The sequence below is a fragment of the Stigmatopora nigra genome, chromosome 19 (assembly GCF_051989575.1).
Source record: "Stigmatopora nigra isolate UIUO_SnigA chromosome 19, RoL_Snig_1.1, whole genome shotgun sequence".
Lineage (NCBI taxonomy): Eukaryota > Metazoa > Chordata > Actinopteri > Syngnathiformes > Syngnathidae > Stigmatopora > Stigmatopora nigra.
Genome location: NC_135526.1, coordinates 2,650,319 through 2,663,049, shown reverse-complemented (window position 1 = coordinate 2,663,049; position 12,731 = coordinate 2,650,319). Strand labels below are relative to the sequence as shown.

The window sequence follows — 12,731 nt, the reverse complement described above, 5'->3', positions numbered from 1 at the left end:
CATATTGGACCAGGTTTTGAGTGGCACTGAAGTTTATTTGTTGGCATTTCCCACCGAGGGGCCGTGATGAAGTGGCTCGGACATGTCGGCTGGAGTTTATCAGCCTCCCGCAGACGCCGCGTGCTGGCGTCACAACTCGTAAAATCTCAATTGCGACCAATGCGGGTGGTTCTGTGAGTGCATCGCAGGTAATATACGAGCCACTAACAGCAGCCGTATTGGAAAGGGGGGCGCGTTTATGTACTCAACTCTCTAGGAATCATTTTGAACAAGGTGAAAAAACTCATTGGTTTCCATGGACGGCCATAGACACCCAATCCAATTTGTGGGTTAGTGGCGCCCATCAATAGCCTTCAATGGCAACCCATGAGTAAAAAAATGTTAAAAAAGCTAAGCAAACATGCACAAATAGTTCTGAAAAATGAGTGTAAAAGATTATTGTTCAATTAAACTGACATAGTTTGAATAAAATGGTTCACTATCATTGAGGAGTACACTAACACATTCAATCAATCATTTTCTGAATCACCTATCATCATAAGGGTTGCCAGGGGTGCTGGAGCTTATCCCAGCTAAGGGGAGGGGACACCCTGAACCTGTGGCCAGCCAATTGCAGGGCACAAGGAGACAAAGGACAGGTAAAGTCATACTTAGGGGAAATTTAGAGTGTTTTTGGGATGTGGGAGGAAACTGAGGTACCTGAAAAAAACCCACGCAAGCTCAAGAGAACATGCAAACTTCACAAAATGAGAACCGACCTGGGATTGAACCCTTGACCCCAGAACTGTGAGGCAGACACATTAACCACTCAGTCGCCGGGCAACCCACTCACCAATTATAATTTAAACATTGACCAGCATATTCATCAATTATGCGCAAAAACAATTTTATTTCCGCACAACTGCCAGCAAATGACAATAGTGCACCATTTTCTATACGAAATCAACCCATTCTGCAGTTTAATGCAAAAAGTTTGTGTGAGAAGGAGCAACTTTTTGACATTTTCTTTATATTTAGTTCAGTACGGACAATTTTAGTGCCACTGGAATCTGTTGGAACTTTCTCATGAATAATAGTTTAAGCCTTATGCCCTAGCCCTTATTCTGCAGGACATGTCGACAAATGCGTGCTACTTTCGAAAAACATTTTGGACCCTAGTTTGCATTAAACATGCATGATGACTGGATGGCAGTGTCGCCGCTCGCTGTCTCCTTCCTGGCATAAGGTGGACCATCCAAAAAAAAAAAAAAGCTTGGAAATTCCCTCTAGTTTCATTTTCTTTGTCCGTGAGATACACACACACTCCCACTGTGACAGAAGATAAATAAAAAAAAACCTTGAAAGTGTAATCATGAGGATAGAGAGGGAGGCTAAGCTTTCATTGATCAGGGTTCAAACAGGTAACACTTGACAAAGGTGCCTTTAATGTCCAAGCCCGAATCGGCCCTGTGCCATGAATAATGACTCACTTGTCCTTGGCTGCAAGCCTCGAATAAAACAAGTGGGAGAAGAAGAAGAAAAAAAAGCCTGCTGCTTCCACTGGAATAGAGAATAACACACTTGCAATCTGAGCTGAAAGATGTTTGTTACAGAGTAAAAGGAGATGTTGACAATATTGTGTTGATTGGGCCAATAAGCTGCGGTTACCGTGACAACTCTGAAAGCATAGAGGTTTTTATGAGTGGAGGCGTACACCCAGTAGTAAGCAATATAAAGTGCTCAGTTCATTTTCACTTGATTAGAATTGCATTGGACTTATTTTGGGACTGATAACCAGTTTAGAGGGTAGCTTGAAATCAGATGGGATAGGAGGCTCCAGTCCACCATGACACTAACAAGGATAAGCTGTATTGAAAATAGATGAAGTTGTCTATTTGTTTTTAAAGATAGTAAAGATAGACCATAACTGAAGGGTGGAGCTTAACTAAAAGTTGCCACTAAAATCCACTTTGTTGTTTATTCTACTAGACCATTTTCTTTATACACACAATTATTCTCAAAAGGGTCGCATGGGGTGCCGGAGCCTATTCCAGCCAACTATGGTACACCTCGAAATGGTGGCCAGCCAATTGCACGGCACCAGGAAACAAACATTCACACTCACACTCATAACTTAGGGGCAATTTAGTGTTTAACCATTCTATCAAGCATGTTTTTGGGATATGGGAGGAGCCTGGAATACTTGGAGAAAACCCACGCAAGAACATATAAACTCCACACAGTGAGGACGCATCTGATATTGAACCCTCGACTCCAGAACTGTGAGGCCCATGCACTAACCACTTTTCCACTGGGCTGACTTGTACACACATTGGTTTGCTGGAAAAAAAAATGGAAAAATGACAATCTATGAGTTAAAAAAAAAAGTTAGTTGACTCCACCCTTTAAATTAAACAGAAAGTCTCGCCCTTTTTATAATGTCTCTACGTCGCTTTGTGATGTACTGCTGCTGGAGGCCAGAGAAAATAATGCATCTAGGAAAAGAACATGTTTTTCAGTGGGATTTACAAGGACTGACGCTGAAATGTGACATTTACAGCTGATGCTTTATGGCGTTAAAAAGATATTCGGGCTGTCAGGCGCCTTTGCGGCAACTTGATGGGTGATCACAGTCCACTGTGGCATGCCGGGATAACAAAAGAAGGATTTGTGAACACTTCTATGATGGGTTTTGACATTTTTTAAAGTTTGTCTCCCTCTTGCAAAGTTTTTTCAAATTTATATGAATCAATGAAATAAATCTGGACAAAAATTTCAAATTGCCATGTAAAAAAAGCTATATGTTTTCTATAGATCGTTAAAGAAAATCCATGAGGCTTTCAGAGCGTTTATGTATTTTCTTTAGTATTTTACATATAGAGGGGAAAATACAAGGATTTGCTTCCAAGAGAATACAGGAAATAGATCAGTGCTGTGTAACATGAACATGGCGGTCAATGTGGCGGCGTTATGTGGTAGTGGGGGAGGACCATTTTTCATTTAGCAGCTTGTAAGAAAAATACAAACGAGTGCACCCGAGCAGCGTTAAAATAAAAAAAAAGGCAAAACCAAACGTGGCAAAATATTTAAATGAATGAATGAATAAAAAAACAAAAAATGAAGCTCAAGAGAAAGCCGCGCTTCATCTGTACAGCAAAGCCACTGACCCATGAGGATTTACAGTGAACACAGAGCAGCCGGTTTGTTGGATTCGTGGTGAGGGAATTGACAAAGACGTACATTCATTCTGATAAAGCTAAAGTTGGCCAATAAGAAATTTCAAAACATGGCTGAGAACAAGAAGACTAGAAAATGGAATGTGTGATATGGGTATCAGGGTTGAAATCAGGACAGGATTGCATGACTTTAAGAATTCACTTTGTTGGAATTCACCCTTGGAAAGTGAACTTTGTTGTCCAATCAGTAAGTCAAAATTAAAGTTAGGAAGTTCAGCTTTAAAGTAGATTTTCATTTGAAGATTTTTTTGCCTTAAGGATTCTTTTCTGAAATGGAACAGGAAGTATAAACAAATTACTGGGTATTCAAGTTTTTAAAAAATATCAGTTTCACTAAATAATGTGAGTTAGGTTGGACGTCTACCATAACAAGAAAATGTCTAAAAAAAACCAACAAAAAACAAAAGTCAGAACTGAAAAAAAGGGAACATTTTGGTTTGAAAAAGCCAATTTTTGACGAATTAAAGAACTGAAATGCTAAGAAAGAAATAACCTGAAACAGAAGTGGCTGGCCCATCATGTCCATTAAAGCAAAATCTACCAAAAACATTCATCCATTTTGCAAAGCAAACCTCTGCCCAATTTTCCTAACTTTTGTACTTTAGTATCCTTGAAAAGAAACTATACTTTAGGTCATGGACTGAATATATCTTTTACTAATATTTACAAGTCTGTCTGTGTCAAAACCAAGCAAATTGTGTTTGTTGATTTCAGAGTTTTAAAGATTATTCAAAAAGTTACAAGGCTAGATGTTTGCAAAAAAAGTCAGGAGAACATTAAATTTCAACTTTGCATTTTCGCATATCGGACTCAGTGGAGGTCAAGGCTTTCCTGACGCGCATTTTGTCAGGGTAAAGTGATTTCTTGATAAAATTAAACGGGAGACGTGTGCTACCGTCCGCGGAGAAATTAAATTAATGTAGCAAATACTTGAGTCCTTGGTCTCTACTTTTGAAGACTTTCAAAGTAAAATGTGTCATTTGACATTTGTAACGCTACAGTAGAACAATTCTGGATGGGCTCTTTAATAAAGCTTCGCGATTAAACCAGGGCTAATTACTGCCACGAAGAAAGACGAGAAGAAAAACACATCTGAGCCTTTAGATGCTGTTTGGAACGAAAGGCAAAAAAAAAATTAAAAAAAAAGTTAGGCAAGAAAAGCATTTTTCATCTCCTAGTTGCTTCGTTAGGCCGGAAAAGGGGGAGCTTGTTTTATGAGCGTCAATAGTGCCGGCCATCAAAGCGGGACACTAATTAAAAGTGGGATAAGCTCAGCTGCCACTGGAGTTATTTTTTAATTCAAATAACACTTGCCATAGCATTATAAATATACACATATATACATATATATATATATACACACATATATATATACATTTATATACATATACATGTATATATATATATATATATGTGTATATATATACGTGTATGTATGTATGTATATATATACATACATGCATATATATATATATATATATATATATATATATATATATATATATATATATATATATATATATATATATATATATATATATATATATATATATATATATATATATATATATATATATATATATATATATATATATATATATATATATATATATATATATATATATATATATATATATATATATATATATATATATATATATATATATATATATATATATATATATATATATATATATATATATATATATATATATATATATATATATATATATATATATATATATATATATATATATATATATATATATATATATATATATATATATATATATATATACACATATATATACATACATATGTATACATACATATATATATTTACCTACATATATATATATATATATATATATATATATATATATATATATATATATATATATATATATATATATATATATATACATACATACATGCATACATATATATACATATCTACATATATGTATGAGCAAACTGAAATTTTGACACCCAAATTGTATGCATGTTAACTAATTGGCTACCATTGGGGGTGACGGATGTCCAATCCAACTGCTACTAGCCCTTCCATTTCAAATGGATTGAACGCTCCGTCGTTGTCAGTGGCACTGAAACAAGAGAAATGTTATCCAAATTTGACTCCTTCAGATATGTGTTACCCAGATTTCATGGAACATTAAAAAAATTACAGGTAAGCTACATACAGCTATTTCTTCCTGCATGATATCGGATCAGTTTTGGAAATTAAAAAAAAATCAAATATGCATGGAACAATATGATTTTGGTTATATGGAGAAAAGAAAAAACTTGTGCAGAGTAAACCAAAAGGAAAAAAAAAATGATCTTGGTATGTATCATGCGAGTGATTACTTCAGTAAGGTTAGAGTTATATTGGTAGCGTCCAAACATTTACAAATAAAATGAATAGAATGTGAAATTCAAAATAAAATTTCATGTAACAGATTATGTAATCCCATTTGCATGTAACCCAGTTGAGCTGCTTCCAAAATTCAATGTAAGCCTCAAATGCACAAGAAAAATAACCCAGCATCATTCTTTTTTTGAACATGGAACTATTTGACACTTTTGCAAATGACGTGTTACCCAGATTGCATGCAATCCAGAGTAAATTTAACCCGGATTAATAGTGATTTGAACCCAAATTATAGATCACTGGATTCAATTAAACATGGATCATGCAAAGTAATCTGTAAATTTAGACCACCTGACATTTTTGCTACTCAGAATAAAATGACATGGATAACATTGAACAAATTGGTAGTCAGATTATATATATCTATATATATATATTACCCATATTCCACGGATCGCGTACAGGCTACCTAAACCACAAACTGCAAAACAAGGAATTTTCTTTCAATTAAATTAAAAAATTACCAAGATTGTTATTTTTTTTCCATGAACCAAATCCCATGTCATTGGTAAAATAAAGAATGCACATGTACACACTGCTCTTATTAAAAATGGCATGTAACTGGGATTAGGTGCATACCAGATTACAAAATATTAAAAGTGATTGCACTTCATCTTTCCATGCAAAGATCCTCATCCTAGACACAAAGCTGCTTGCTACAGAGTAGACGCTACACCGCTTCCGATTCGCCATTGATACGACGAGTGAGTGTGGTTGTAAGGCATTGGACAGTTAAGGGGCGGGAGCGGAGGGGGCGTCGTCTTTGACGGGGTTTCCGATTGGCCGTGACATGTCAAAAAATATAAGCAAATCATAAGTGACAAAAAAAAGACCGTGAAGAAAAAGTACCTACTTTGGCAGGAAAAAAAACATTTTATATCTATATATATATATATATTTTTTTTGTACGAGAGTCTTTGACAGTATTTGAGTGTTCATCAAAGGCCTCTTTGTTTGTCGCCGCCATTGCTCTCCGGGTCGTCGAGTCTTTGGCTTCCTTTATGCGCCCTTCTCTTTTTTTGTTTTGTTTTGTTCAGTGTGGTAAGATTACAGCACTGTGCAAACTAAACATAACAAACTAACCAAAATGACAGTTGGCCTCCCCCCTCCCCTCTCTCTCTCTTTGTTTGTGATAAAAAGGAGCCATTTATTTTCTCCGGAATGATTTCATCAGGCGATTTCTTTTATTCTGCGCATGTAGTCGTGTAGTTCCTCGGGGTCTTGGAAACCCATGTCCTGACACACCCACTGGATTTCCTCCTCGTCGGCGACGGGGATGGAATTGTATGGCATGTCCTCGGTGGGAAGAGTGGTAAAGGTGGTGAACTTGACCCGTTTGCGCTTGGAGGTGGGCGAGCTGGCCTCCTCGCCGCTCTCCTTGGCCGAGCCTCCGGAGCTACCGTCCCCCCGGCCGTGGACCTGGCTCTGGACGCTGGTCTGCGAGCTTCCGCTGCTGTGGTGGTCCCCGTGGCAGCAAGTCTGGACGCCGTCCAGGGGATTGCCGGGACTGTCCACCTGCTGCGGGGACAGGTCACACTGGGCTCTGAGAGGCTGGCCATTTCCCAAGAAGACCCAATGATGCGAGTGGTCCATGTTAACCTGCCCTTCGGGTGGGATGCGCTTGTGGCGGTACTTCAGCACAAAGACGATACAGTTGATAAGGAAAACCAGGATGGCTAGACAGAAGACCCCCAGGAGGGCGTACATGCCGATCTCCAGGTCGGTCATGTTGCGGGGCGAGTGTACAAAGTCGCCGTCGTCGTCTTCCTCCTCCTCTTCTTCTTCTTGGTCCTCTTCGTCGTCCATTTCAGTGGGTCGTTCCCGATTCCCTGCCGTGGGGAAGTTTGTGTAGTCGATGGGAACGCTGGCCGGTTGCTCGTTGGATGTTTCGTAAATTCGCCCGCCAGAGTCGGAATCTGCCTCCGGAAAGGGGCGTCCGGTGACGGCCGGCGACTCCACCTCGCCCTCGGTGGTCACCTCTTCTTCCGAGTCGTCCTCCTCGGGGCCAAAGCGGACTCTGACGTAGACGGAAGCCGAAGCGATGACGCTCTTGCGCTTGGTTTTCTGGCAGGCTTCGCCAATGGTCATCTCCACGCGTACCAGCTCCCCGGAGCCTTCGCCCTCCGCCAGCACCACCGGCCAACGTTGCTGGGGCTCCTGGGACACGGAGACCACTTTGTCGTCTAATGTGGAAGCGTTGAAGTTGTAGTCCCTGGGGTCAAAGTAGGAAAGCGTGGCGGCCGTGTTGTCGCTGAAGAGCATCCATACAGATAAACTGGCTTCCTGTAAAGAAAACAAAGGTCCTTGGGTTAAACCAGTGCTGGTGGAAGACCTGTTCTGTCATTTTCTCTGGCAGATTTGAATCTAAAATATGCTTTTCTATGCTTTTAAAGTCAACTGTTGTAGCATTTCATAGCATCTCTGTAATGAAATCTCTGTAATGCAAATACAAGCCGACTAGGAGCAGAATGTGACGAACCAAATCCATATTGGTAGCCATTTTGGCTCACGGAATATTAGGATTTATGATTATGCCAAAGAAAAGACATGCTTCTTTTTCCTGAGAAAAAAATGTTTTATTCTCATTCCATTTCAGGCTAATAAGAAGTCAAATGTACCGAGTATGTTTTATAGCTTCTCCGTTTTATTTTGTATTTTCATGGCAAAAAAAAAAAAAGCTGAGGACACATATAGTTAGTTGTCTTTTTGGCGTCTCTGTCAAAACACCCCATGTGGAGGTGGTCTCGCACCCTAGGCTACGCTTTGGTGTCACTCTGCATTTTAGATTCTAAGCTTCCACGTCGGAAGCTGTCTCGGATCTATCCTACAGTGTGAAGGCAAGCGAGGTAACTTGGGGTTCAAGCGGGGTGCGTAAAGTAACAGATTCTCTTTGACAAGATTTTGTCAAGTTCGACAAATCCTCCAGTCTTTTAATGACACGAAAAAACACCTCATTGAAGAAAGGAGAACTAAATGTGCAACGGTATAACAGCTACAAGTCATTAGGATAAGCAAAATGCTTGCGCAATTGTTAATAAACCACTTCTACTCTTTCCAGGTGTTGCAAAGACCATCGGGAAATTTGTGCGCACAATCAAAAAAAGGCTTTAAATAGCTGCAGAAATCCTTTGGGAGGACCCAGTGACCGACTTTCATTGCCTGGGGGAGCACTTAAAACAATACATAGCAATAATTACATTTCAAGGTGGCCAACAGGCAGAAAGCATGCAAAATGGGAATTAAATACCTGTCAGTGTGTGTGTGTGTGTTTGCATACATGCCAATGTGTTGTTCCATTTCAAACACGTGGCTTGAGGTGATAAATGGCTGCCAATTACTTCTGCAGCCTCGTGAGGAATAAACTATTTATAATTTATATGTGAACACATCTTCATTCCAATTCTATTCACATGAAGTGCTATTTTCAAATTGTCTGACAGATTGATACTAGTAAACTAACAACATATTTTCTCTTAATATTGGGACATTTTCTCATGTATATAAATAAATATTCTTATCATATTTCAACACTAGTAAAAATATTTCTTTTAGAATTATAACTTTATTTTCATAAGGGTACAAAATATATCCGGTATATTATTTCCCTTTTCATTAAATTCACATTATCTTCCTATATTTCAATGTTACATTAAATTAATATGCAACAGCTAAACTATAAAAGAAACTTTATATTTATATGTTACAATTATTCAATTTTTGATGATGGAATGCTTTTTAAATGTTATTGCAAAAAAGTATCATACTTAATATTAAGATTGACTTATAATTGTATATCTCCATATTAAATTCTTTTTGAGAGGGGCAAATCTATTTTTCTAGAGTATATATTCCTTCTTATTTTTTCCAATAACTTTATGAAAATGACTCTTTGCCCTAAATTCACTATTCAATTCCAATGCAATATATTTTCATTTTACCAAAAGCTTTGATTACAGAACATCAAAGGCAAAAAAATAAAATAAATCAAGACTTTTTTTTCCCTCCTCATCATCATTTCTTACTTCAAAAACATATTTCCCACATGACAGAAAAATATTCCAGCCACATTATTTTTAGGAATTCATAACACCGCGAACCAAACCGGCGCAACGCAATGTGTACATTGGGCTTACCTGCTTGGGAGCACCGAGCGTCTGGAGTCCGGTCGCCTTGGCGACCGTGGTGTGGCTGTTACCGGGGCTGGGCTGCAGCGACAGGCTCAAACCTGAAATGGCGTGGACGCGCAGTTGACTGATGGAAACTTTGTCGTCGGTAACGGAGAAAGCCGCCTGGCCCAGCGCCGCATCCACAGCCAGAGGGGAGTCCACCTGTGGGGACACACACACACACATTTAACTCAATTTACAAACCACTTTGGTTCATATAATGGGAAAATATGACCCTAACATTGTCAATTCTGATCTGTTGACAAAAAAATTGTACTTTCTAACTTTTAGTTTTTTTTTTTTTTTGGAATATTAGAACTTTAGTATTGGACCCTAATTCCAGTTCCTATTACAGTGTTCAACCAGTGTACTTTTGGATGTGGGAGGAAGGCAGAGTATACTAAGAAAACCCATACAAGACCAGGGAGAACATGCAAACTACACCGTGAGGATGGACCCGGGATCGAACTCAGAACTGTAAAGGCTCATGCTATCCACACGTCCACCTTATTGGAAAATATAAGATCAAAATATTGCAATTTTATTCTTAATGTTTTCTTTCCTATGATATTCAACATGGATTTTGGGGCTCTAATAAATGACCAAACTGGACTTTATTCCGTTTTAGTTGTTGGCAATGGCACAGATGAAAGCCAATGATGTATTTTTTTTCCCAAATTCTTATACAGCAATTTTTAGCATTATAGATTTTTTTTTCCATTCAATGCATGCTCAATAATTTCTCATAGCCAAGAAAGACGATATATATATATATATCAAAATTTGGATAGCACACAAACAGCCATTTAAAATCACCCCCTCCATTTTTTTTAGCATGAATCGATTGGTTCTCTCCGTCAACCCCCGAAGGTTTTCACCTCTGTTAGCCTTCATTTCAAACTTTCTTTCCTGTAAGGCCTCAGCAGCCACTGAATTTGTGGCCCATGAATCCATCACCACAACATGCATATGCAATTGAGGCGCGATGGGGCGGCTCAAGTCGCTTCCAAGACGTTATTTACGATGATGATGCATGAACGTCAAGGAGCTGGCAAAGCATATTAAAAGCACGGATGGGCAAAAAGACAAATTAAAATGTTAAATGTAGCATTTGGCTTCTACACGCACCACGACACCATATATACGAAACTAATGGAAAGAACTATTTTAGACTACTTTTTATGGTTCGAAACATTTTTTAAACAAGTTTTTTGACTTATTGTTTGAAGAAAAACTTGTCAATATCAGTTCAAATTGACTTTACCCACTAAGCAATACAAAAAAATATATATATACAGTGGTACCTCGACATACGAGCAATTTGAGATACGAGTAAAATTTGGGGCAAATATTTATCTTGAGATACAAGACACATTTTGATATACGAGTAGACAGCTGACACGAGATACTACTCATAAAAGGAATAAAAAACTACCATCGATAGTTTGTATTAGAAACTCAGTGAGGAGGCGGGGCAAAAAGGATAGTGTATACACAATTTAAATGTTAGTATGTTTTGTCAAACAATATAAATATATTGAATATGTTCAATAAGTTGATGCTAAAAAAAGAGGTGAAATTCCATATACAGGATTATGAAAATTAGTATAAATATTCCACTAAACCCTTCAAGTCAATGGCTACCATTTACAGTAAAAAAAAAACGACAAATCAAATTAATTTCAACTGCAAGGACTGGGACTGAATCATCTATTTTCAGTAACATTGATTATGAGGATGCTTAACTACTGTTTCTTAAAATAAGACTTAATTTTATCACTTTTAAGTTGCCCTTGACGGAGATTCCTTTTGACTGGGAAGAAAAAAAGAGCCTTCAATACCAGTTCCAAAAAAATCAATCATTACAAAAAGTCATTTAGGTTTGAATCAACTATTTGAGGGCCATTTACAAGATTTAAAAGATAAGAAATTCATGACAGTTTGCTCCCTTTCTTGAATTTTCCTTTCCAATAGAGAAGCACCAAAAGGATTTTCGACTGGTCTCCGGGCTGTTGTTAGCACGCCAATCCAATAATGGCATACGGCGTGAACACGTACGCCATTGATCCCTCAATGTGGGTGAGCTACATCTGCTTGCAGATTCCACAGAGCCTTGGCAAGATTGCAAATGATCAATTACTCGTTTAGGATGAGGAATGGGCGCCTTGTATCTTTCCTGCTCGTTTCTGGCGTCCATCCATCAGGCAGGCGCATTCGCCCCTGACGCCATTAAAGCGCCATTCGTCACCCTCATCCCAACTTTAGCTTAACTTTCCCTGCCCGCCAAAAAAAAAAAGAGCGTCCACGTGTCTGTAAATCAGCTCGGCAGCCATCGTAACCGGTGACGCCCGCTTTAACGGAGGAACCTCGACCCTGTCTCATTGACGCCGGTTTTTAACCTTGAGGTTAATAGCGTGGAAGGCTCGCAATGGTCATTCGGCTTCACAAAACAGCCGTCAATCAATTTGACGACATGGCCCGTGTAGGAAAAAACAAAGAAAGACAAAAAAAACATTGTCTAACCTTTAAGACGGTGGATCCTTGCTCCAGGCCCACAAGAACCGTCCTGTCCACCAGTTCGGCAACTCGTGGATCGGCCACCTTGAGCGAGTCCTGCACCAGGTCGGTGACATCCACCCGCCAGTCAGGCCCCAGCATGGTGATGACTTGGTCGGTGCCTTCACTGGACGTAGTGTGGAACTGCGTCAATACTTTAACCAGCGCCCGTTGGTACTGTAGCGTGCAGCCACGGCTTACACGGCGGTCGTCCTCGTCTTCGTCTGCATCGCTGTCCCTTGCACTCCTTTGATAGGATTTCAAAATGATAATATATCATTAGAGACAATAATAGTCTTATATAGTCTGTCAAACTCGTACCGTATTTTCACGACTATAAAGCGCACTTAAAAGTCTTACATT

General features: G+C 38.8%; 1 protein-coding gene across 3 annotated transcripts in view; it reads right to left on the bottom strand.

Moving 5' to 3' along the window:
• Nucleotides 1–5,163: 5,163 nt before the first annotated feature.
• Nucleotides 5,164–12,731, bottom strand: part of tmem132e (transmembrane protein 132E) — a 146,016-nt gene continuing 138,448 nt past the window's right edge. For all 3 annotated transcript variants that reach the window (XM_077739922.1, XM_077739923.1, XM_077739921.1), the window contains exons 7-9: nt 12,336–12,615; nt 9,780–9,974; nt 5,164–7,929 (exon numbers count right to left, since the gene is read on the bottom strand). In XM_077739922.1, coding sequence (XP_077596048.1) covers nt 6,817–7,929; nt 9,780–9,974; nt 12,336–12,615 — 1,588 coding nt within the window. In that variant the 3' untranslated portion in view covers nt 5,164–6,816. The remainder of the gene's footprint in view (nt 7,930–9,779; nt 9,975–12,335; nt 12,616–12,731) is intronic.